The sequence below is a fragment of the Schistocerca americana genome, chromosome 7, assembly GCF_021461395.2.
Source record: "Schistocerca americana isolate TAMUIC-IGC-003095 chromosome 7, iqSchAmer2.1, whole genome shotgun sequence".
In the NCBI taxonomy this organism is placed as follows: Eukaryota; Metazoa; Arthropoda; class Insecta; order Orthoptera; family Acrididae; genus Schistocerca; species Schistocerca americana.
The window spans coordinates 401,531,577-401,558,039 of NC_060125.1; the positions used below are offsets into that span (position 1 = coordinate 401,531,577).

Sequence of the window (26,463 nt, forward strand, 5' to 3'; positions counted from 1 at the left end):
CCCGAGGGAGGACTCGAACTTCCGCCGGGACTAGCCGCACAGTCCATGATTGCAGCGCCTTAGACCGCTCGGCTAATCCCACGCGGCCCTGCAGAATTAATGGCGTCAGTTCTCTCCAGAATTACTTCAAAAATTTGTAGAGTCCTCGCTACAACATGCTGCGGGGCTTTTGCTTGTTCACGGGGACCCTACACGATATTAGGCAGGTGTACCAGTTTCTTTGGCTCTTCAGTGCAGTCTCAAGAAATAATTAGTATAACTGAATGGATCTCCCTAAATTAATTATATATAGATGATAAATCGTTTTCGGTTTTTAGAGTTGGTTATACATATTTTGAGTGTGCTGCTCTTGTGATTTTGTGATAGTTGAGCACCTATTTCACCACCGGTGGTTGGCAGTGACATGGCAATCCTTCTTTCGGTTACCACCATACTCATGAGAAACGTAAGGGCTCATGGTACATTTGTTCATGAGATTATAGCTCGCATTGTAGATCTAAAGTCGTTATCCACATGTATGGTTCTTTATATGCGCAACACTTTTTTAATCGCATTATTTAAGAAATACGATTGTTTATCTCGTTCTGTAATTTTTACCTGAACACTGCCAACTCTGGATTTGCGCATAGATACCACCATTAGGTTTGGCCATTATGACATATAAGTTTCATTTCCTAAATTTGTGCTAATGTAATCATATTTTTAGCGAGTTCATCTCTTCCTAGATTTTTTTTTAATTTGTTATTATCAACTGACAAACAATGTTTCGGACATATGACTTGTTGGAATTACGGAAATAGGTATTATCAATTACCATCTCTGTATCTTTTTTGTAATGTGATAAATTTCGTATTGTTCGTATTTTACATTACTTTTGTATTTTACACAGAGGGCGCTTACTGCAACGTGGCGCCACCTCATGTTGTCTTGTTATAATGTTAACCTATGATGTGTCACTTCATGATAGAAATTTGCCAAGGACAGTACTTCTACTTATGGCATATATCGGTTAGAAAAATGGTACGTTATGACTTTGAATTTTAATTTGAGACATCTGTATATGCCGTAATTGATGTAACAATGTTTTACTGTCAGTTTTTTCGTTTGTTAAAGCAGGTGTTGTTAAGCCCTGTTACTTGTATTTGTTTTAGCATCGATGATGACTGATATCAGTCGAAATCGATTTCCAAAAAGATAAATAAATTCCACGACTGGTTTTGCCGCATTCTTTATAACTGTATATTCCACGGTCACTGCACAGAAAGAGAACCTTACGGAGCCCAACATTCAAAAATTAATTATTATATACCAGGTGTACCGGTATGAAATGAGCATTAAGATACAAATGTGTCAATACGGAAAATTTGTTGTGAACGAGCCTTAATTTTTCTTCATTTGGTTTGTATGACATCCGTCAAAGATATTTAGTATACATCAAGTCATGGAACAAACAACATCATATGTTTTCATCATGTTAACAATATCGAATTTTATACCAGAAATGGATGATTTGCGGAAAGCATTAATTTTTTTTTGTTTTCATTTGAAAAAAAAAAAGTGCTGCAGAGTCGCATCGAATGCTTGTCGAAGCATATGGTGATCGTGCTCTATCAGAGGCAACATGCAAAAGATGATTTCAACGGTTCACAAATAATGATTTTGATGTAACAAATAAAGAACGTGGAAGACAACCAAAAAAGCTCGAAGACGCCGAATTGCAAGCAAAATTGAATGAAGATGATACTGTCAGAAGCAAATGGCAGCAATGCTAAATGTGGCACAGAAAACTATTTCTGACCGTTTGAAAGCTATGGGAAAGATCCAGAAGTGTGGAAAATGGGTGCCACATGAATTGAATGAAAGACAGATGGAAAACCGAAAAAGCATTTGTCAAATTTTTCTTCAAAGACATGAAATAAAATCAATTTTGCATATAATTGTTACTGGCGATGAAAAGTTGATTTATTTTAAGAATCCTAAACGGGAAAAATGATGGGTTAATCCGGGACAACCATCAACATCGACTGCAAAACTAGCTCGATTCGGCGAGAAGACAATGCTCTGTGTTTGGTGGGATCATGAGCTTCTAAAACCCGGTGAAACTGTGAATACTAATCACTACAGGCAACAAACAATCAATTTGAACTATGCATTGATGGGAAAAAGACTAGAATGGACCATAAGACGTGGCAAAGTATGTTTTTTACACGAAAATGCACCTGCATACAAAGCAAAACTTGTTCAGGATACAATCAGAACACTTGGCAGGGAGCTGCTACCCCACCCGCCGTATTCACCAGACTTGGCCCCTTCCGACTACCATTTGTTTTCATCAACTGGACACGCATTGGCTGAGGAAAAATTAGATTCCTACGAAGAAGTCGAAAATTGCCAGAAAGGTGACCAAAATGTACAGAAAGCAATGGTCAGTACTTTGAATAAAATGTTTTCACTATTAAATTGAAAATTAGTGTTTCATTTTCACAAAAAAAACTCATTTCATACCAGTACAACTGGTAGTTTTCTTAGGTACTCTGCATTTATACTTATTTACTGTAGTGCAGGTAGTATTTCTGACGCAGGATTTAAACAGCGAGAGTTAGTATAAAGACGTTTTCGTATCTTTACCAGGAGAATTTGATGATTGTAGACTGGAAGGCAGAGGTAATGAGGTCGAGAACGTCAGATAAATGAGTCCTCGTGCAATTACCGAACACAGAGCATTGTCTTCTTACCGAATCGATATGGTTTTGCAGTGGACGTTGATGGTTGTCCCGGATTAGCCCATGATTTTTCCCGTTTAGGATCCTTAAAATAAATCCATTTTTCATCGCCAGTAACAATTCGATGCAAAATTGATTTTATATCATGTCTTTGAAGAAAAATTTGACAAATGGTTTTTCGGTTTTCCATCTTTCATTCAATTCATGTGGCACCCATTTTCCACACTTCTGTATCTTTCCCGAAGCTTTCAAATGGTCAGAAACTGTTTGTTGTGCAACATTTAGCATTGCCGCCATTTGCTTCTGACTCAAAGTATCATCTTCATCCAATATTGCTTACAATTCGGCGTCTTCAAACTTCTTTGTTGGTCTTCCACGATCTGCATTTCTTACATCAAAATCATTATTAGTGAACCGTTGAAACCATCTTTTGCATGTTGCTTCTGATAGAGCATGATCACCATATGCCTCGACAAGCATTCGATGCGACTCTGCAGCAATTTTTTTCTTTTAAATGAAAACAAAAAGTTAATGCTTTCCGCAAATTGTTGTATTCCCTAACAGTTTATTGAAAGTAACTTCTTCTGCAATACAATAGCTGGCTGTACAATAGATGTAGACGTCTGTCGATCTAGCGGAAGATGTGGTTCCTCTAGGTCGGCTGGTACTTCTATCGGCGGTGCAGTACAGCGGCTTCGGAGACTCTGCTATAGCAGTTGCCATTAGGAGCGGACGAAGACTGGAAAGCCTTCGACCGGCCGGGGCTATGTAGTGAGCTGAAGCCAATAGAAACCCGGCGTGGGAATCCGTGGCCGGATATGTCGCGGCGACCTCTGCACGGAAAGGTTCCTATTAATCGACTGGATTCTTCGGCGTGTTTACCTGATGTCTTCGACTGTTTGGCTATTAGTTTGTTTCCCGCATAGCGTGGCCGTTATGCTGTACTGCCTGCAATTTAGGGGAACCCGATGGCAGACAGTACACAAATCACCACATTCTGGTACAAAATTTGACATAGTTAACACGATGAAAACATATGATGTTGTTTGTTCCATGACTTGATGTATACTAAATATCTTTGACAGATGTCATACCAACCAAAAAAAAAATTAAGGCTCGTTCGCAACAAATGTTCCCTCCGACACATTTGTATCTTAACGCTCATTTCATACCTGTACACCTGGTATTGGCCGACTTTGTTGCAGGACTGGTGGAGGAGAGGTGCCGCAGGCTGCACTAGGTGCTGTAATGAAGGCGCGCTCACCTGCTGCTCGAGCAGCTCCATGTCGGGCTGGGAGCCGGCGAGCCCCTCGCTGCAGGAGGGCCGCTCGGTGGTGGTGATGCTGGCGTCGAGCAGCTTCTTCTCCTGGTCGGTGAAGCTGACGCTGCCCTTGAGGCCGGCGGAGCCCGGCTTGCGGCGCTTGTGGCGGCCGCGGTGGCGGTGGCGGCGGCCGCGCCCCGGCCGGCACGCGGCGCACACGCTGCAGGCGACGGCGAGCAGCGCGCCGCCCAGCGCCACGCCGCCGCCCGCCGCCACGCCCGCCCACACCAGCCAGCCGTCCGCCTTGCTCAGCGTCGTCGCCGTCACCACCTGCTGCAAAGAACACCGCACCCCGCCGGCGTTCACTGGCCCGCTCTCCTCTCGTCCAGATTACACTGAAGTAACAGAGGTCACGGGATACCTCCTAACTTCGAGTCGAACATCATTTCGCCTCAAGTAGTGTACCCACTCCACGTGGCTTTGACTCAACAAATCGTTGAAAGTCCCCTGTAGAAGTATTGAGCCATGCTACCTCTAAAGCTGTGCGAAACTGCAAAAGTATTGCCGGTACACGATTTTGTGCACAGACTAAGTCTCGATTATGTTCCACAAATGTTCGATTCGATTCATGTTACGCGATCTGGGAGGCTAAATACACTGCAGGCCGTTAAAATTGATACACCAAAAAGAAATACAGATGATAAAACAGTATTTCATTGGACAAATATATAACACTAGAACTGGCATGTGATTCCTTTTTCACGCAGTTTGGGTGCATATTCCTGAGAAATCAGGACCCAGAAAAAACACCTCTGGCCGTCATAACGGCCTTGGTATGCCTGGGCATTGAGTCAAACACAGCTTGGATGGCATGTACACGTATAACAGCCCATGCAGCTTCAGCACGATGCCACAGTTCATCTAGACTAGTGATAACTGGCGTATTGTGACGAGTCAGTTGCTCGGCCACCATTGATCAGACGTTTTCAATTGGTGAGACATCTGGGGAATGCGTTGGCCAGGGCAGCAGTCGAACATTTTCTGTATCCAGAAAGGCCTGTACTGGACCTGCAAAATGCGGTCGTGCATTATCCTACTGAAATGTAGGGTTTCGCAGGGATCGAATGAAGGATAGAGCCACGGGTTGTAACAGGTTGGTTGGTTGGTTTCGGGGAAGGAGACCAGACAGCGAGGTCATCGGTCTCATCGGATTAGGGAAGGATGGGGAAGGAAGTCGGCCGTGCCCTTTCAAAGGAACCATCCCGGCATTTGCCTGGAGCGATTTAGGGAAATCACGGAAAACCTAAATCAGGATGGCCGTACGCGGGATTGAACCGTCGTCCTCCCGGGTTGTAACACATCTGAAATGTAGCGTGCACTGTTCAAAGTGCCGTCAATGCGAACAAGAGGTGACCGAGACGTGTAATCTATGGCACACCATACCATCATCACGCCGGGTAATATGCCAGTATGGCGATGACGAATACACGCTTACAATGTGCGTTCACCGCGATGTCGCCAAACATGGATGCCACCATCATGATGCTGTAAACAGAACCTGGATTCATCCGAAAGAATGACTTTTTACCATTCGTGCGCACAGGTTCGTTATTGAGTACACCATCGCAGGCGCTCCTGTCTGTGATGCAGCGTCGAGGGTAACCGCAGCCATGGTCTCCGAGCTGATAGTCCGTGCTGCTGCAAACGTCGTCGAACTGTTTGTGCAGATGGTTGTTGTCTTGCAAACGACCCCATCTGTTGACTCAGGGATCGCGACGTGGCTGCACGATCCGTTACAGCCATGCAGATAAGATGCCTGTCATCTCGACTGCTAGTGATACGAGGCCGTTGGGATCCAGCACGGCGTTCCGTATTACCCTCCTGATCCCCACCGATTCCATATTCTGCTAACATTCATTGGATCTCGACCAACGAGAGTAGCAATGTCGCGATACTATAAACCGCAATCGCGGTGTTCTACAATCCGACCTTTATCGAAGTCGGAAACGTGATTGTACGCATTTCTCCTCCTTACACGAAGCATCACAACAACGTTTCACCAGGCAACGCCGGTCAACTGCTGTTTGTGTGTGAGAAATCAGTTGGAAACTTTCCTCATGTCAGCACTTTGTAGGTGTCGACACAGGCGCCAACCATGTGTGAATGCCCTGAAAAGCTAATCATTTGCGTATCACAGCATCTTCTACCTGTCGATTAAATTTCGCGTCTGTAGCACGTCATCTTCGTGGTGTAACAATTTGATGGCCAGTAGTGTAATTCGCTTGTATTGCCCAGAACGTTCTTCAAATCAATTGCGAACAACTGCGGCCCAGTGACTTAGCACATTGTTATTTGAGAACATGAAGTACATGAATAGCCGCAAATCGTCTACCAGTAGCCGAATGTAACCATACAGTCAATGATTGCTTCAGTTGGACCACAGGATCCAGTCTGTTCCATCTAAACACAGCCCACACCATTATGGAGCCACCAACCCGCACAGTGCCTAGTTGACTAATTGGTTCCTCGGATTCGTGAGCGCCACACTCGATCCCTAACATCAGCTCCTTCAAACTGAAATCTGAACTCATCTGACCAGCAAAGGCACTCGCTTCTCTAGTCACCTCTCACAGCCCATTAACGCCAAATTTCGCCTTACTGTTTAACGTTTACTTTCATCGTACGCTTCACATTGCTTTCTGAGGTTATGTCTCGCAGTGTTGTTTGTGTGTTAGCACTAGCAACTCTACGCAAACGCCTCTGCTCTCGGTCGTGAAGCGAAGGCCGTCGGCCACTGCGTTGGTGAGAAGAATACCAGAAATTGTGCATTCTCGGCACTCACTCGACTCTGTGGATCTCGGAATACTGGATTCTCTAACGTTTTCCGAAATGAAATGTCCCATCCATCTAGCTCCAATTACCACGCCGCGTAAAAGTATGTTAATTCCCGTCGTGCGGTCATAATCACATTGGAAACGTTCTCACCTGAGTCCAAATGACAGTCTCGCCAGTGCACTGTCCTCCTTTATTTTGGGTCGCGATACTAAAGCCACGTGTATATGTGCATGTCGGTATCCCATGACTTTTGTCACCTCATTCTAAGAGACTCGCTCCTGTCCCGAGAGCACAGCGATGAGTGGCCACCATTGCGGCCTATCCCCACTGTGCTATCCGAAAGGGCCGTGTGAATAAGACTGCTATACGGCAACCAGTGTAGAGAGTGTACCGTAGTTAACGGTGGTAATAGCGTGATAGTCGGTATGTATGCGACAGTATGTGTACGGAATATATTTTAAAATTCTGCTCATAGAAATGTCATTTTTCAGTGCTCCTAAGTAGGGTTTTACTGGTCATAAAAGGTAGGATCCTGTGTTTTGGGAAGCCCTTTGGTTACGGACCATTTGTATACCAACAGAAGCATCATGTTAGTGTCACTGTCATGCAGCACAGGATCAAACTATGAATATTACACAAATCCTCCTCGTTAGGCAAATAGAGCAAATCGGTTGGTTCTTTTGCATTTCATGTAGTCGGTGGTGGGCTTGATGGTAATTACGGAGACACCATTGGTTCATGTCCGGTTCCACGGAAAACAATTCAAAAATTTTTTACTGTAGTCTAGCCGTCACCAGCGAACCAAAACCAAACAGAGGATTCCAAGACGTCTATGAAAAGCAAACGGCTAAATTTTTGCAATATATTCCTATGATCCCAATATCGAACAACCTTGAATATTTTCTTGGTATCTCTAATCATTTCCAAGATACAGATGTTCAAAGTTACTCTATTTGTACACGTAAAATGGGAGTGTCAAATTCGGTGTGAGGGGAAACGTAGTTCATAAAGTGTCACAGCACGGAGAAGTATGCTGTAAAGTGTCTCCGTTATCATCCGTGAACCCCACGTTGTAGTAGTATAGCATGCAATTTATTTATTTATTTTTTTTTTTTCACATAAAATCACCTGTGGGACGTAGAACTAGTTTTGCGCTTACAGAAGGGAACCAAAGGGAATGAGCTCCTGTCCAAGCACAAGAAATGCTAATATGTTTAAGTTTATGTAAAAGACTCTGACAGAAAATTGGGGTGCGAGCTGCATAATTCTACCTTCCTCAGTACCTTCAAAAATTTTTCCAAAAATTTTGGTATGGGGACGTATTCGTGCTTTCTGTGCTGAGAGAGTAGGAGACGGTGGCTGTGGGAAAGAGACGGAGAAGTAGTAAATACTAGAAGATAATAAACAGTAGCTGTGTTATAGAAAGAGCGAAGGAAACAATGACAGTGTGTGGGTGAGAGAGGGACATAGTGACAGTGAAACATAGTTGACAGTGACAGAAAAGAGCTAGGAAACAGTGGAGAAGACATTGCCAGATAGGGAGAAGGAATAAAGAGAAATAAAAAGTGGAAGTAGGTCAAAGCCAGTGATAACGACAGATAGAGTATACGGTAATGACAATGAGGAAGGTTGATATAATGGCAGTGATAAGAGAATGCAGCAACAGGAAGGAAGCAATGAGGTATTAGCGATAAGAGAGAGCAGGAGGAAAACAGTAACAATGAGAGGAGACTGTAGTAGTAGCACAGAAGGAAGGGGACTGTAGCACAGACGACAATGAAAGAGGAACACCAAGAGATAACGGCAAGTTGGACTGTATGAGTGAGTGAGAAAGGGCAGTTGGAAGTGGATGGGTATGAGCGTCTTAAACCCATGGAGTAATGTTTGTGAATGAGAGACATTTATGGAAGCTTGTAAGAATATGAGGTAACTGCATGTTAAAAACAGCAAGCATATGTTCGCATGTCAAATTTTTTGTCGATATTTTTAAAGGTGCTGAGGGAGGTAGAATGATGCAGATGGTACTTCACTTTTCAGTCGAAGTCTTTTAAACAAACAGGAACATATTCGCAGATTTTGTGCTTCGTTAGGAGCATTTTTCTACTGGTGTAAATAGAAGCAAAACGTTCCAGTAAACATAGCTCAGCAAAGAATTCGTTTAGGTGACACTCTGACGTCTCTGTGAAACATTATTATACTTGATACTAAAGTGCACCACCTAACAAAAAAACTTAAGCACGTGGAATGGGAGTACGAAAGGATATGAAATGAAACTTCTTCTGCAACAATTGACGACACGTGACTCTTGCGTTTACAAAGGCTCCACCCATGGAAATAATTATGAAAAATCTGTCTCAATTGCACAAACTACCTGGTGTTTACCTAGGTTTCAGCGTGGGTAACCACGCCTTCTTCAGAACAAAATATAAAACAGCTTGCCTAAATAGGCATAGTCAAAGGCTAAAATCAACACACACAGCGGCAAGACCCCATAAAAAAAATTTACAAATACACGGTACATGTATACCAAGTCAATATTAGTTAGCTCACTCTGTGTGTGCCGCCGCGCCCCAGCCACCGTACGATGGTCACAGGCTCTCATTGGTGGAAAAACGTTCTACAGTGACGTTATCAACATAGTGGTCTCTCGCTGAAACAAATGTTTTCGTTGCCAAGGTGACTATGTTGAGAAATAAATTTGTAGATGTTTTAAGGAACCATTTGCACTCGAGCACAGACAATATTTAATTTAGTTAACTTAGATTATATGTATCGATTTTTTAAAACAAGAGAATGCAAAATAAAGCAATTAACACCGCTCTCTTGTCACAGCCAGTAGGCATCAACACTCTCATGTCATTCGTTGTCCTAGAAGGACTTAATATTTTGTGCGGCTCCACAGTTAGCCATATTGATATTTATTAGCAGAAAAGAGGCGCAGAATTAATAAGTCGCTCTCATTTGTGAATGATCTGCCATTATTTATCTAGAATTTTACGTAAGTGTAATTTATATCGTAATGTATATGTTGAAATGAATATATGTTTATTTAATCGTATGCTTTTCTTTGTTTTAGTAGTTTTAGTCACTCCATTTTCATGATTGATGCTGAGGTCAGATATCAGACTCTGTCTACAAAAAAAAATACATATTGAGCCCTGGCTACGTTCCGTACATCTTCGGACGTGCGAAGCTCGATTAATTCACGGCGTAAAATTTTAATCCTCAATTACTTATCCAAACAAACAAACAATCATTATTATTACAAATTATTATTATTATATTTAATTATTTTATTTTATATGTTTTATTTGTTACACTGGCGACTATGTGCCAGGACTCATTATTGTATCTGTACTACAACTAATTGTTCTTTTTCATGTACATCCTGACCGGTGACGAGAATATTGAAGAAAACGAATAAAATCTGGAGACAATTTGGACTGGAAATGCAATCTTCGCATCTAGACGATATGCACGGTAAGACGCAGCACTCGCGCATCCACAATTGATTCCAAGCACATTTTTCATTCAAAATTATTTTTCTCAGCATTAAATTCAGTATTCAGTTTCCATTCAGTAATTTTTTCCAAATTCCGCGAAATCTCATTATTCAGACGATTACATCCCGATCCAACAATACGCAAGTTACATTGCACAATATGGCCGACATTGTACAAGATTCAAGCAACATGGCTAGTCACCATTAACACGTATGCTACTTTCGATCTTTAAAGTCATCTCTCAATCATTCTCAGTCATTTAAACACACACATAGGCAGTACATTTTCACACTACACGTTTAAACAATTTTTTTCTTGCACACAATTTATTCACGATATGGTAAAAACTCGACACCAGTACACAATGGAACAACAATCAAGTAATGCAAACATGGATACACAGACACATTCAGACACAGAAATTAATACAGACACGCAAACACATCAAAATAATCCGCTACAGACACAAATAAACGCCGAGAGGAGCAATTCAGAACCAAACCTGAGAGACCACGTCACGTCTAATGACGCGGCGGGGGCAAGCTCATTTTGCAATCAAAATTTTGGCGCTATACTGAATTCAATTTTGGAAGGCATATCCAATATTAAGCAAGATAATGACGAAAAATTCTCACAATTAATGACAGACAATGCAGCCTTCAGGAATGACATAAAATCAGACTTCGCCACACTGACTCAAAAGGTAGATGAAATTAATACACGTCTTTCCAAACAGGTCGACGATCTTACGGAAAAATTCGAAAATTTAGAGTTACGACAAAGCGACAATGCCAATCACATCCATGACTTGACAAAAACCTGTGAAACTATTAATTGCAAATTAGAATCAAAATCACGGCACACTTTTCGACGAAACGACGACACAATATCCAGGAGACGACATACGCTTTTTGGAAGACGAAATATGGAGGTTATTGAGTAGATGTAACACGGACTGGTCAGTATGGAACCACTGACACCATGAATTCCTACCAAGACGAAACCACATTTTAACTATGTCTTCCAAAGCACGCTTCGTTGCGAGATTCTTGATCTCCAACCTGTTTCTTCAAGAACTTTCGTCTTAATGTAAACAAAACGTGTGACACGTGACATTTATTTTAAAGTGCAAAGACTTTAGCACAGTATAAAACTTTACTAACAAGTGACATTCTAAAGAGAATATGTTCACATATCTCTGAATATACACAAAACCATTAATTAATTTTATTTATTGAATGAACATGTGTAATAACATTTTGAAGTGAAAGAGAACAACGGACTATATGCCCAACAAAATTTTTACAAAGTAACAGCACAAGTGAATACGAACTATGAAATTCGTTATTGTCTGTGTACAACTGTTACATAAAATTGAGAACTGTATGCAGGGTAGCAGTGATAGCACTGTGCCACTTCGCTGGCCTGCGATACAGGAGTTCCCGAGTTCAATACTGCGCGGAAGCGAATACTTTTATTTTTTCTTTTCACTTTCATTGATCTTGTATGTAAATATTATTTATGTATTTTTGTGGATGTATGACATTTTATGATATTTTAAGTATGTTGAATCTGTGAAACAAGATACGTAATAACTTATGGTTCATGACATGACAAATAAAGAAAATACGTCAACAAATTGCTCAGCTGCAGGTGGTACACCTTTGCTCTCGCAATTTGGGGGGCAGTTTAAGGAACCATTTGCACTCGAGCACAGACAATATTTAATTTAGTTAACTTAGATTATATGTATCGATTTTTTAAGACAAGAGAATGCAAAATAAAGCAATTAACACCGCTCTCTTGTCACAGCCAGTAGGCATCAACACTCTCATGTCATTCGTTGTCCTAGAAGGACTTAATATTTTGTGCGGCTCCACAGTTAGCCATATTGATATTTATTAGCAGAAAAGAGGCGCAGAATTAATAAGTCGCTCTCATTTGTGAATGATCTGCCATTATTTATCTAGAATTTTACGTAAGTGTAATTTATATCGTAATGTATATGTTGAAATGAATATATGTTTATTTAATCGTATGCTTTTCTTTGTTTTAGTAGTTTTAGTCACTCCATTTTCATGATTGATGCTGAGGTCAGATATCAGACTCTGTCTACAAAAAAAAATACATATTGAGCCCTGGCTACGTTCCGTACATCTTCGGACATGCGAAGCTCGATTAATTCACGGCGTAAAATTTTAATCCTCAATTACTTATCCAAACAAACAAACAATCATTATTATTACAAATTATTATTATTATATTTAATTATTTTATTTTATATGTTTTATTTGTTACAATGTGAAGAATAAAGTTGTGCAAAGCTAATAAAACTGTTTTATGTAGAAAGCTTTAAGATTTTTCATATAGAATCTCCGTAGGCATTTCAACTCGCTCTCGTGTAAGGGGCTGCAGTTCTAACCGTCAGACTCTCATAACAGGGTCTGAGAGACCGAAACCGGTAAAGAAGAAACGTTATTTCTACAGTTCACGACTAAAAACGCAGTTCCTTAAGTATCTGCCGGATGTGGGAAATCAGGTCGCTAAGACATTGTGGACGATCATGTTAAAAAGCAGGACGCCATGAACGAATAGAGGTAGGACGTTCATATTCACAGGATATGTACATTAGTATGTTCGGCAGAAATGATTAGCGTTGCAGTCACCTCGGTTCAGGACGTCTCCTGTTGCCAAGTAGGCAGAGTGCCCACCATGTGCCCTGGTAAGTTGTTCCATGCGTGATGGCATCGGCGCGTATAGAGCGCGGAGAGTGTCCTGTGGTATATTCACCCATGCTGCAATCACCTGGTTACAACGTTCATCTGCGGTCACAACACTGCACCCATTGTTTCACCATATGCTACACATTTTCTACTCGAGACAAGGCTGGTGATCTGGCGGGCCAGGGCAAAAGGCTAACACCCTGTGACACCAAGAAGGCACGTGTTCTTGCAGCAACATACCATTGTGCATTGTCTTGCTGTAAAATGGCATCTGGCATGCTTTGCAGAAAAGGTATGGCTACGGGTAGCAGGATGTCATTCACGCAGATCGCACTGGTCACAGTACCCTGGACGTGCACCAACTGTTATTTGTGGTTGTACACAATAGCACTCCACACCATAAAGTCTTGAGTTGTTGTTACATGCCTTGTGAGAGTGCAGTCACTGTGATGGCGCCCCCTCCCCCCCCCCCCCCCCCTACAGTCTGCGGCGAACCAAATGTTGCCATCATTTTCAAAAAAACGGAACCTGGATTCTACCGAAAACTCTATCTGATGCCATTCCTGCCCCAGTAACGTCGCTCCATAGACCTTTGTCGTGGAGCATGTAACTGCGCATTCGTCAAAGGAAGGCAGGGAAGTGGACGACGATCACGTAACATATACTATAATAAATGGCGACGGACTATCACCTCCGATAGAGTATGACATCTTACACTGTTCCACTGTTCAAACTGAGCTGAAGAGGAAGCAGATCTGCCCTGTACTGCCATTCGGATGAGGTGTCGATCTTCTCGTGGGGGAGGTGGTCTGGGTGGTGCGACCTGAATCATCTCGTAGTGTTCTACGGTCTTACGTGAACCAATCTGCATACACCCGTTTTTCTGCACTTCCGAAACACTTCGTCCCACACGAGCAGCATTTTCCCCGATGGATGGGTCGCATTCTTTCCTGCCAATAATGCGCCCTCTTTCAAGCTCACTGATTTGACGGTACGGTTCCCGCAAACGTCTGTGAGGCATCCTGCACGTCTGCAAAGGCACACTGATCCATTACCGTCGGTTTGTAGTGACAACGAGAGCCGCAGGCACATTTTAGATGTAGGTGGTCTTGCCCCGCGATACCGACGTTGACCTTGTACTCGCAGGTCGACATGGTTCAAATACTAATCATTTCTGCAGAACATACTAATGCACATGTCCTCTGAATATGAATGTCCTAACTCTAATCTTTCCAGGTGTTCTGTTTCTTCCTGTACACGAGGGTATTGTCTACAAATGATGCCGCGGATAATTTGTACGCCTGCTGTATCGGGTTGTGGAAGAGAGCACAATTATGTATATGGAGGTGACATTGTCAGAAACGTATTGAGGAATACAAAGACTAGCGGAGACTCAGCGTTTGGGGCAAAGTCTGGCAGCTCTGTATGTCATTTTTACAGCATAAACAGACCACAGAACTTGAAATTGCTCTACTACTCCAGCCAATAGCTAGTGTTTCTTGTACGCTGAGATTTAAATTGTAAAGGTCAATTAACTATAGCTCCGTTGAAGACAGACTCAGATTAATTGGAAGAATTGAGAGGACGTTTAATTCTCACACGAGGAAGGATAGAATCTAATCTTCTTTCCGACCAACATACACGTACTTCTATTCACCGAAGACCAGATAATAACCGGACAAGAGGTAAGATAAATGAAACATAACACATATAAGACAGAGAAGCAGTTACTTCCATAATATACACTACTGCCCATTAAAATTGCTAGACCAAGAAGAAATGCAGATGATAAACGGGTATTCATTGGACAAATATGTTGTACTAGAACTGACATGTGATTACATATCCATGCAATTTGGGTAGCATAGATCCTGAGGAATCAGTACCCAGAACAACCACCTCTGGCCGTAATAACGGCCTTGATACACATGGGTATTAAATCAAACAGAGCTTGGATGGCGTGTACAGGTACAGCGGTCCACGCAGCTTCAACGCGATACCACAGTTTATCAAGAGTAGTGACTGGCGTATTGTGACAAGCCAGTTGCTCGGCCACTATTGACCAGACGTTTTCAATTGGTGAGAGATCTGGAGAATGTGCTGACCAGGCCAGCAGTCGAACATTCCTCGTATCCAGAAAGACCCGTACAGGACCTGCAACATGCGGTCGTGCATTATCCTGCTGAAATGTAGGGTTTCGTAGGGATCGAATGAAGGGTAGAGCCACGGGTCGTAACACATCTGAAATTTAATGTCCACTGTTCAAAGTGCCGTCAATGCGAATAAGAGGTGACCGAGACGTGTAACCAATGGCACCCCATACCATCGCGCCGGGTGATACGCCAGTATGGCGATGACGAATACACGCTGACAATGTGCGCTCACCGCGGTGTCGCCAAACAAGGATGCGACCATCACGATGCTGTAAACAGAACCTGGATTCATCCGAAAAAATGACATTTTGCCATTCGTGCACCCATCACAGATGCTCCTGTCTGTGATGCTATGTCAAGCGTAACCGCAGCCATGGTCTCCGGGCTGATAGTCCATGCTGCTGCAAACGTCGTCGTACCGTTCGTGCAGATAGTTGTTGTCTTGCAAACTTCCCCATCTGTTGACTCAGGGATCGAGACGTGACTGCACGATGCATTACAGCCATGCGGATAAGATGCCTGTCATCTCGACTGCTAGTGATACCAGGCCGTTGAGATCCAGCACGGCGTTCTGTATTACCCTCCTGAAACTACCGATTCCATATTCTGCTAACAGTCATTGGATCTCGACAAATGCGAGCAGCAATGTCGCGATACGATTAAACCGCAATAGCGGTGTTCTACAATCCGACCATTATCAAAGTCGGAAACGTGATGGTAGGCATTCCTCCTCCTTACACGAGGCATCAGAACAACGTTTCACCAGGCAGCTCCGGTCAACTGCTGTTTGTGTATGAGAAATCGGTTGGAAACTTGCCTCATGTCAGCACATTGAAGGTGTCACCACCGGCACCAACCTTGTGTGAATGCTCTGAAAAGCTAATCATTTGCGTATCACAGTATCTTCTTAATGTCGGTTAAATTTCGCGTCTGTAGCACGTCATCTTCATGGTGTAGCAATTTTAATGGCCAGTATCGTATCTAGGAATATGTCTGCGGAGTGATATGAAGTGCAACGCTAACATAAAATTAATGTCGGCTAAGGCAGATGCCAGACTGCGATTCAGTGGAAGAATCTTCAGGAAATGTTGTCAATCAATGAACGAAGTAACTTATAAGACACTAATTCGACCAATACTTCAATACTTCAATATTACTCGACGGCCTGGGATCCGTAGCATGTAGGATAGCTAGAGGAAAGAGAGGAGATCCACAGAAGAGCAGCACGTTTCGTCACAGGTTCATTTAGTAAGCGTGAAAGCGTGACGGAGATGCTCAGCCAACTCCAGTGGCAGACGCTGTAAGAGACGCATTCTGCATCGCAGTGTGGTTTAACGTTAAAGTTCCGAGAACATACGCCCTTAGAATAGTCAACTAATACGTTGCTTCCTTCTGCGTACATCTCATCTCACTTACAGACCACGAAGAGAAAATTAGATTCGATCCCACAAGGAGGCTTACCAGCAATCTTCTTCAAGCGAACCCTTCACGATGGGCACAGTAAAAGCCGAAGTGAGACTGGTACACAAAGTATCCTTCGCCACACACTGAAAGCTTGCCTGCAATTATAGATGTAGATGTACATGTGCAGAAAGACTGCAAGGACACAAAATTGTTCAACTTCTTGAGCACGTCATACGGTGTGCATATATAGGGGTAATATTAAGAAGCGATGTGAAAACCGACCACGCAATCTCAGTATTAGGGAAGGGAAGTAAAAGGCAGATTTGTTGCAAGGTTTCTGGGAAAATGCAGTGTATCTGCAAGTGAAGTGGCGTACAAAACGCTAGTGCAACTAGTTCTATAGTTCGAGCTTCTGGGGGGGGGGGGGGGGGGGAGGGATAGGGGAGACGTCACTATAACCCTTAAGAAAGTGTAATAAAAATGCGTTGGAAACTTAAATGGTCAAATAGTACCGTTATCCTAGAATGAAAGCGGACGTAGTACTTTCAAAAACTTGATGGATAATTTAGAACGCCTGTGTTTGAACAACAGTGACCGTTCTGCTATCACCATCGTATACTTGTTGTAAGGCTAAGACATTGAGATGAGAGAGATTTGGGGGCTTATAGAATTATATAATTTTCCCTCGGTCATCCCGCGAATAGAGTACGACAGAACACCAATGATGTTGGTACGATGTACCCTCCACAATGCGCTGTACAGTGGATCGTGGCAGATATACGAGGGACATTGTATATTTAAAGAGACAAACTGATGTAAGAAAATCTTTGTATTTTTACAAAATGAGACTTTTAATATTTTTCAATGTAATCCCCTCAAATTCGTTCCATTGAAGAACTAGTTCTTTACACCTATTGCAAAGAAGTCTTAGTTTTGTTATTTGATATACTTTTCAACAAATTGTTTCACCATTTTCTACGTAGTTCCTTTTGAGTGCACCAAAGAAATTAAAATTCGAGGGCAACTGGGCGGTTTGAGTGCGAGCATTATCGTGTAGGGATATAACGCCTTTCTGCGAGAATGACGAAGTTTGCCCCTCATTGCTAGCTTTGCTTTGTTGGTCAATATGTCTGAGTAGTAGGCTCTCTTTGCTCCGCGCTGACTTCCAAATAATCACAAAAGGTTAACCTGATTTTTCCCGCTGTTGCTTGCGCTATGAATTTTTTTCGAACAGGTGATCTGGTGTACTTCTATTCCATGCTTTGTCTTTTGGACTCTGCTGCAAAACGATGAACCCAAGTTGCATCATACGTTAAAATCTTATTTAGAAAAGGATCACTTTCCTTTTCATTGCATTTTTACAAGTTTGTACACACAATGAGTCTTGTCCCCCTATGTTGTTGCTTTAACTTTTTCGGAGCCAACCATGCACTTATTTTTCTGTATCTGACCTCGTTAGTGATAGTGCAACAACAGCAGCGACTGTTTAGGCTAAATGTTCAAATAGCACAGCGGTCTTCACAAGTAATGTCGTCAACGCTGGTTTCAAACGAAGGAGTTGACACATCAACCTGCCGGCGAGGATGGTGCTCTCCGTCAGTGAGGTTCGATAATTTTCGTACTCTTCTACTCACTTATAAGAATTTCCGACCTGCATTGAACTTTCACCATACTAAAAAATCACCCGAGAAAAGATTTCAGCCGGATATTTCACCTCTTGTTTTAAAAAAATGTCGGATCACAGAACGGTGTTCAGTTAACGCGGAAATTTCTAGTGGACACGTCGTCATTAACTGCAACATTGAGGTTTTAAATATATTTTGAGCAGTTCTCAGGTCAACGCAGTGATGCCAACCTGAAATCATAAAAGTATGAAACTCGTACAAACTGTTCCGTTTCTACTTCAGTATGTCTCTTTAATCATCGAACGTAGCCGTATTTGTTGAACTGTGAGTCTTGTGATTTTCTGGAGGCGGATGCAGCCGCTGTGAGTACAGATTTGCGCGACAGGCGACAGAGTCGCTGGAATCGTGATAATTGCGGATCTGCGCTGAATAACTGCCAATTATCTAGTTCAGCTAACGTTCACTGACGCGGAAAACGAGGCTTGCGCTAATTAGTGGAATGAATTCTAATTAAAGAGTCACAGGTATGCTGCGAGCGCTGCGCCGCGCCCGCGGCTTGTTTCGTCAGGATATTTAGCACTCTGACCCTGTTGTTACAAGGCCTCCCACACAGAGGTGTGCTGCACGTGTTCGGCACAGTGAGGTAACAATTGAGGCGACAGGTACTGCCAGAGGCCAGCCAGCATGAACAGTTCGCTTATGGATGAATGTCAAGTAAATCGAACAGATATGGCGCCTTATATGTATCACATCACATTTTGAATAAGGTGAGTTAGCCTTCTTACATACATTGACAGAAAAAAAGTCGTAACCTCGGAAAACAATTAATGTAGAGTAATGAAATTTCGGGAATACATTTATCTAAATAACGTATTTGCGTGATTAAGAAAGTAAAATTACAGGTTAGTGTAAGCACGAAATAAGCCGTTGCAAATGTGAAAGGGTCGTACATTAATAATGTTCTTCTAATAATTTCCGCGTATGCAGCCGGATCCCGTCGACATTCTGCCACGATATTTCGGCCCAGAGACGTCCGGCCATCATCAGGTGAGTACACAACTACTGAAGAGTCCAGGTGCAGTCGCGGTATTTATGCCGAATCTCGCGCATGTGAAATGTACTGGCATCCTACAGTAGCGCATGCGTCAGGTGTTGACATGCGCAGCATAGCCGAGTTGTACGTGCTGCCCTCGGTGGTGGAAATAAAGGTTCATCTAGTCATTGAGTATCGAATGACACTGTCGATTCCGCTGTGTTTGCATAATTTTAATAACAGGATTCCAATTTTTATCCAGCTGAAAGCCGTTGTCTCGATTTATAAGATTATTGGCAAGACGTATTTCCACTGATTCCTTGATTACGGAATCCCAAAAACCGGAAACCGGGGATAAAAATTTTGTTACATTGTATTCCATCGAATGTCCCAAAGAAATACAGTGCTCTGCTACTGCCGATTTTGACGGTTGCCGCAGACGGGTGTATCTTTCATGTTCTATACATCGTTCATGGACAGTTCTTGTCGTCTGGCCAATATATGCAGCGCCACATTCACAGGGAATTTTGTAGACGCCTGCCTTCTTCAGTTGTAAATCGTCTTTAACGGATCCAACCAGGGCCCGGTTCTTTGCTGGTGGACGGAAGATAACCTTGATTTTATTTTTCTTCAGTAATCGGCCTATTTTCGACGACACATTCCCGGCGTATGGAAGGAACGCAGTTGATTTAAAGTCATCATCTGCGTCCTCAGTGCGTTGCTTCTTGTTATGATAGTTGCGCATGGCCTTCCTTATTTGGCGAGAAGTGTAGCCATTCTCTTTGAAAACCTTCTCCAAGTGTTCTAATTCTGCGTGGAGGTTTTCATCATCCGATATTATATGCGCTCGATGTATTAAGGTACTGAGAACACCGGCTGTTTGTGCTGGGTGATGGCAGCTTGACGCCTGGAGATACAGATCTGTGTGAGTCGCTTTCCTGTACACAGAATGTCCTAATGACCCATCATTTTTACGGCGTACTAGCACGTCTAGAAATGGTAAAGTGCCCTCTTTTTCAATCTCCATCGTAAATTTGATGTTCTCATGTAATGAGTTTAAGTGATGAAGGAATTTCTCCAGTTCCTGTCTGTTCAGAACTCACATTAATAATGTTGAACGCAAGCAGGTAAAAGTGCATACTTGATGTTGTAGGTCCCGCATGTCAGTTCATGGGATGGAGTTCTATGCCTGTTGCACTTGGTCAGCCAATACAGAGACGGTTAATGCTGCCTGTGGATAACGCCGGAGTTGTCGTACGATAATGTCCTGTCTGTGCCCCACTGCAGACAAATCTGGTGATCGAGCATATCATGGTAACATGTCGACCCTCTCTAGAGCACGTTGCATTACAACGATGGTATGTGGGTAAGCGTTACTCTCTTGGAAAATACCTCCTGAGATGCTTTTCATGAACGGCAGTCAGCACGAAAGGTCGAACCACCACACTGACGTACTAATTTGTAGTCAGGATTCGTGGGATAATCACGAGAGAACTCATGCTGTCATACGAAAAGGCATCCCACGCCATAAATCCAGGTGTAGGCCCAGCGTGTCTAGCGCGCAGACAGGATCCACATCTACATCCATACTCCGCAAGCCACCTGGTGTGTGGCCGAGGGTACTTTGAGTACCTCTATCGGTTCTCCCTTCTATTCCAGTCTCGTATCGTTCGTGGAAAGAAAGATCGTCGGCATGCCTCTGCGTGGACTCTAATCTCTCTGATTTAACCTCATGGTCTCTTCGCGAGATATACGTAGGAGGGAGCAATATGCTGCTTGACTCCTCGGTGAAGGTATGTCCTCGAAACTTCAGCATAAGCCCATAACGAGCTACTGAGCGTCTCTCTTGCAGAGTCTTCCACTGCAGTTTATCTATCATCTCCGTAACGCTTTCGCGATTACTAAATGATCCTGTAACGAAGCGCTCTGCTCTCCATTGGATGTTCTCTATCTTTTCTATCAACCCTATCTGGTGCGGATCCCACACCAGTGAGCAGTATTCAAGCAGTGGGCGAACAAGTGTACTGTAACCTACTTCCTTTGTTTTCGGATTGCATTTACTTAGGTTTCTTCCAACGAATCTCAGTCTGGCACCTGCCTTACCGACGATTAATTTTACATGGTCATTCCATTTTAAATTACTCCTAATGCCTATTCCCAGATAATTTATGGAATTAAGTGCTTCCAGTTCCTGACCTGCTATATTGTAGCTAAAAGATATGGGATCTTTCTTTCTATTTATTCGCAGCACATTACAGTTGTCGACATTGAGATTATATTGCCATTCCCTGCACCACGCGTCAATTCGTTGCAGATCCTCCTGATTTTCAGTACAATTTTCCATTGTTACAGCCTCTCGATATACTACAACATCATCCGCAGAAAGTCTCAGTACGCTTCCGATGTTATCCACGAGGTCATTTATATATGTTGTGAATAGCAACGGTCCTACGACACTCCCCTGTAGAACACCTGAAATCACTCTTACTTCGTCAGACTTCTCTCTCATTGAGAATGACATGCTGCGTTGTGTTATCTAGGAACTCTCCAATCCAATTACACAATTGGTCTGATAGTCCACATGCTCTTACTTTGTTCATTAAAGGACTGTGGGGAACTGTATCAAACTCCTTGCGGAAGTCAAGAAACACGGCATCTACCTGGGAACCGGTGTCTATGGCCCTCTGAGTCTTACGTGTTCCAAAATTCTACAACTGATCGACGTTGGAGATATAGGTCTACAGTTCTGCACATGTGTTCGACGTCCCTTCTTGAAAACGGGGATGGCTTGTGCCCTTTCCCAATCTTTTGGAACCCTACGCTCTTCTAGAGACCAACGGTACAACGCTGCAAGAAGGGGGGCAAGTTCCTTCGCGTACTCTGTGTAAAATCAAACTGGTATCCCGTCACGTCCAGCGGCCTTTCCTCTTTTGAGCGGTTTTGTTTTTCTATCCCTGTGTCATCTATTTCGATATGTATCATTCTGTCATCTGTGCTACCATCTAGAAAAGGAACTACAGTGCAGTCTTCCTCTGTGAAACAGCTTTGGAAAAAGATGGTTGCAAGCCCTCGATTGGTCTCCTTCTAAGCAACACATGGCCATCTGCACCGCGGTAGAACCAGCTTTCGTCAGAGAACACAACAAACCTCTACCCTGTCCTCCAATGAGCTCTCGCTTGACACCACGAAGTCGCACATGGCGGTGGTTAGGCGTCAGTGGAAGGCATGCCATGGGGCGTCTGGCTCGGAGCTGTCTTTGAAGTGACCGATCTGTAACAGCTCTTGGTGTTACTGTGGTGCCAACAGGAGGTCAAATTGCCGCTGCAGATGCATTGCGATGCACCAGACCCACACACCGAACATGATAGTCTTCCCTCTCGGTAGTGCCACGTGGCCCTTCTGAGTCAGGTCTTCTTACATTCTCGTGACCGCTGCTACCAACAATCATGTGCAGTAGCCACATTCCTACCAAGCCTGTCTGCAGTATCTTGGAAGGAACAACCAGCTTCTCGTTGCCTTATTACACGACATCTTTCAAAGTCAATGAGGATAATGCCGTCTTTGTCACCTTAAAGGTATTCTTCACTAATATCAACTCACCACATCCAGTCACAAAGGTAGCTAATATTCAGGACTGTTACAGCGTATATTTAAGACAATCCTGACTTCATCGTCATAGTGGTACTGCTAGCGCCAACATTGTGCGAATGAAGCGAAATTTGAATGGACATCGTCTTTCAGATTTAGAATCCCAGCTACCTACTTTCGTTTATCTCGCACAGCTCGTTCTTGATGCTCAGTTTACTTCTCTAAGTGTAGAGCTATAAAATAGTGATGATATACTGGGTAACAATTATTGAACTATATGAAAAAAACGTAAATTAGTTACAAACTACGGCGTGTACACACTTTATTCAACATGTAAGAGTTACTACAGATATTCGGATCTAGGATATGGCATATTCGATATGCCTGCCATCCTTGGCGTGATGTGGCGCAGACAAATAGCGAAATTCTGCATGACCCGCTGAAGTGTCGGTACATCGATGCTGTCGATGACAACCTGAATGCCTGTTTTCAGATCAGTTATGGTTGTGGGGTTATTGCTGTACACCTTGCCTTTAATGTAGCCCCACGGAAACGAGGCGCATGTGTTGAGATCCTGAGAATATGGCGGCCAATTGAGGCCCACGCCAGTGGTCTCTGGGTACCACTTGAGCCAGAATGCGGTCCCCAAAGTGCTCTTCTACTACATCAAACACTCTCCTGCTTCATAGCACTCGAGCTCCGTCATGTGTAAACCACATCTTGTCGAAAGCAGAGACACTTTGGATAATGGGGGTGAAATCATCTTCACGTACCATTCGGTAGTCACCTTGCCATCAAGGAATATCCCACCGGTTATTACGGGACTGCACATTGCACACACAGTGAACCGTTGAAGGTGAAGAGACTTCTCCATTGCGAAATGCGGATTCTTAGTCCCCCAAATGCGTCAATTTTGCTTATTGACGAACCCACCCAACTGAAAAAGGGCTTTGTCATCAAACGAAAAAAGCATGTGCGTAGTAATTCCAATTCACACCATGCCCTGCAACTAAGCGTGCAATGTCAACGTTCTAACGGGAACCGTTCAGAAGTTATGACGATTTAATATTATATAGTTCAACAACCCCGTGTCGGAGGTTTGCACTAAGTAAACTTCGCCATTTTACTCAGCCGGTGGTTCTACTGCTGATAAAGGTAATGCCAGCGTTGTGACGTCTATCATGATGAAATGGGTAGACTCTCCGAGTGGTGGCACATCCACTAACTAAGTGGTATGGAAGATAGTGGTGCTTCTGAACGCCTGCACCTTGTGACTGGAAGTTGTGCAAAGACTGAAACGAAGTGATGCGATTCCTCCAAGGCTTCATGGAGCCCCAGAAATTAATAAGAAAGGTGTTTCTATCAGACCAGTAGCAACACTGGGTCTCCAAATAACGACCGTGCCGAACACTCGCCTCGTTACAAGCCTCGTTATTGAAACCTCTAATGGGAAAATGGGCTCGACACGCACAGAAAGCAAAGGACTTCACTGGCAACATGCTGATTATTAGCTTTTATGTGGTTTCCTTACTTGTGAACGTTCGCCTTTCGGAATCATTATATATTATTTGCAGAAGTTTTGGTATAGAGGTTCCCATTTTGTTCAAACACATGGAGACCTCGATTTAATAACAAATTTTTGAACACGCTAATGATTTTTCCGTGGGTAGTCCAGCCATAGTCTCTAGTTTTCTTTCTTTGGAGGAGTAGGAGAAAAAGGGGCTGGAATCAGCTTATTGGAACCTACATTATTTTGCAGACATGTTAATGAGACATTTGTGGATTGGCCCATGGTGAGGATAAATTACAGGAATTTTTAAACTGTCTAGATTTCATCGACAGAAAAACTCAATTTACGATGGAAATCTAAAAGGGGAGAGTTGTCTTCCATTTTAGGATGCTTTGATTCACCACAAGTAAGATGAAACCTTACAAGCAGTTTATCTGAAGGTGATTCACATGGACTTACAGTTACATGTAAACAGGTGTCACCACCCTTCCCAGACGTTGAGTGCCCTCAGAGAAATTTGTTTGGTGAAGAATTTAATTATTAGAGATGACAGTGGCAGCCTGGACAAGTTATGGAAACCGGCGCTTTCTTCAGTAAAAAAATGTTCAAATGTGTGTGAAATCTTATGTGACTTAACTGCTAAGGTCATCAGTCCCTAAGCTTACACACTACTTAACCTAAATTATCGTAAGGACAAACATACACACCCATGCCCGAGGGAGGACTCGAACCTCCGCCGGGATCAGCCGCACAGTCCATGACTGCAGCGCCGCAGACCGCACAGCTAATCCCGCGCGTCTTTCTTCAGTAATCTCGCAAAGTCTCTACGGTCCGGGTCATTATAATACATCGACATCCCAGCATGAATCGATCGCGTAGCCACATACTGAAATTATGCGTACTTCTTTTCGGCCGAATGATGTCTCTGGCGTCTGTGCATGCGTGGCCGCATACGCAGTGGTACGTTCGGCAAGTGTCAAGCGAGGAAACGAATGTTATACTTCAGTCCGTCGGCTCAGTCTGAATTTATCGAAAGGACACGGTAGAAGTATTGGTATAAATTGGGTTTCGGCGGTTGCACGCCAGAAGTTTAATGGATCAGTCAATTTGCGGTGAAAACACGCCTGCCTGACTTATCTGCAGCAAGGTTTGTGATTCAGCTGTTTGTGTTTCATTTAACACAAGACCATCATTATAGTGAAAAACACAAATGTATCATAGCTTCAAGAATTTAGTCTGGGTGTGGAGATGTCAAATGACTTCCTTCCACGTTTAGTAATGAGGCTACGTTCCATTTACGTGGAAACATGAATCGCCGTTACGCAAGAATATGGAGAGTACATCAGCAATATTCTGTATTCAAACACGAGAGAAACTCTCCAAAATGCATCTGCTCTACACCGTTTTCTGGGAGTTTTGCGTCGGGTCATTTGTGGGGAAAAATCGGTTAGAGCTATTACGTAATTGGATATCCAGGAGATCCGGATTTTTTCCACACTTAAAAAAAAAAAAAAAAGCCGAGAATGTAGCATTTCAACACGGCCGCAAGTGGAGTCCGGATCTAGCACTGAACCATTGGCCTCCTAGACCACCACACGTCACTGTGTGTGACTTTATTGTATGAGGGCAATAAAGGACTTGTTTACGTGGTTCCCCTTCGAACAGCTTTGGGCGACTTACAGTGGCGGGTAGCATCAACGATGAATGTAGTGGAATAAATTTCTTTATTTCCGTCTTTGATCAGAAAATGCTATGTTGTTAGACTACCAGTTTCGGTCAGCACTGACCATCTTCAGATCTGCAGCAAAACATGGGAAGGAAACACAAATACCACTCGTGCATTGTCTACAAATTAAAACAAAAAAATAGGCCATAATGACAAGTATTACTGGCATACTTTAGAAAATTACGAACTTTAAACATGACGAGGCATACCTACTTTAAAAACATGTAGAAAGATTAAACAAAATCAGCTCAGTATCGTCACATATAAATGAGTCATCGCACATACTAGAGTCATTTTGTTAAGAGCGCTACTATTCAAAACAAATTATGGTATAGTAGTGACAAACTTTTGTGTCGCAAGTTCGCCAGATGTCCTACTC

At 43.0% G+C, this 26,463-nt stretch overlaps 1 protein-coding gene across 1 annotated transcript in view; it reads right to left on the reverse strand.

Moving 5' to 3' along the window:
• Positions 1–26,463, reverse strand: part of LOC124622974 (leucine-rich repeat-containing protein 24-like) — a 208,692-nt gene that overhangs the window by 84,998 nt on the left and 97,231 nt on the right. The window contains exon 5 of the mRNA XM_047148762.1: positions 3,988–4,314. Coding sequence (XP_047004718.1) covers positions 3,988–4,314 — 327 coding nt within the window. The remainder of the gene's footprint in view (positions 1–3,987; positions 4,315–26,463) is intronic.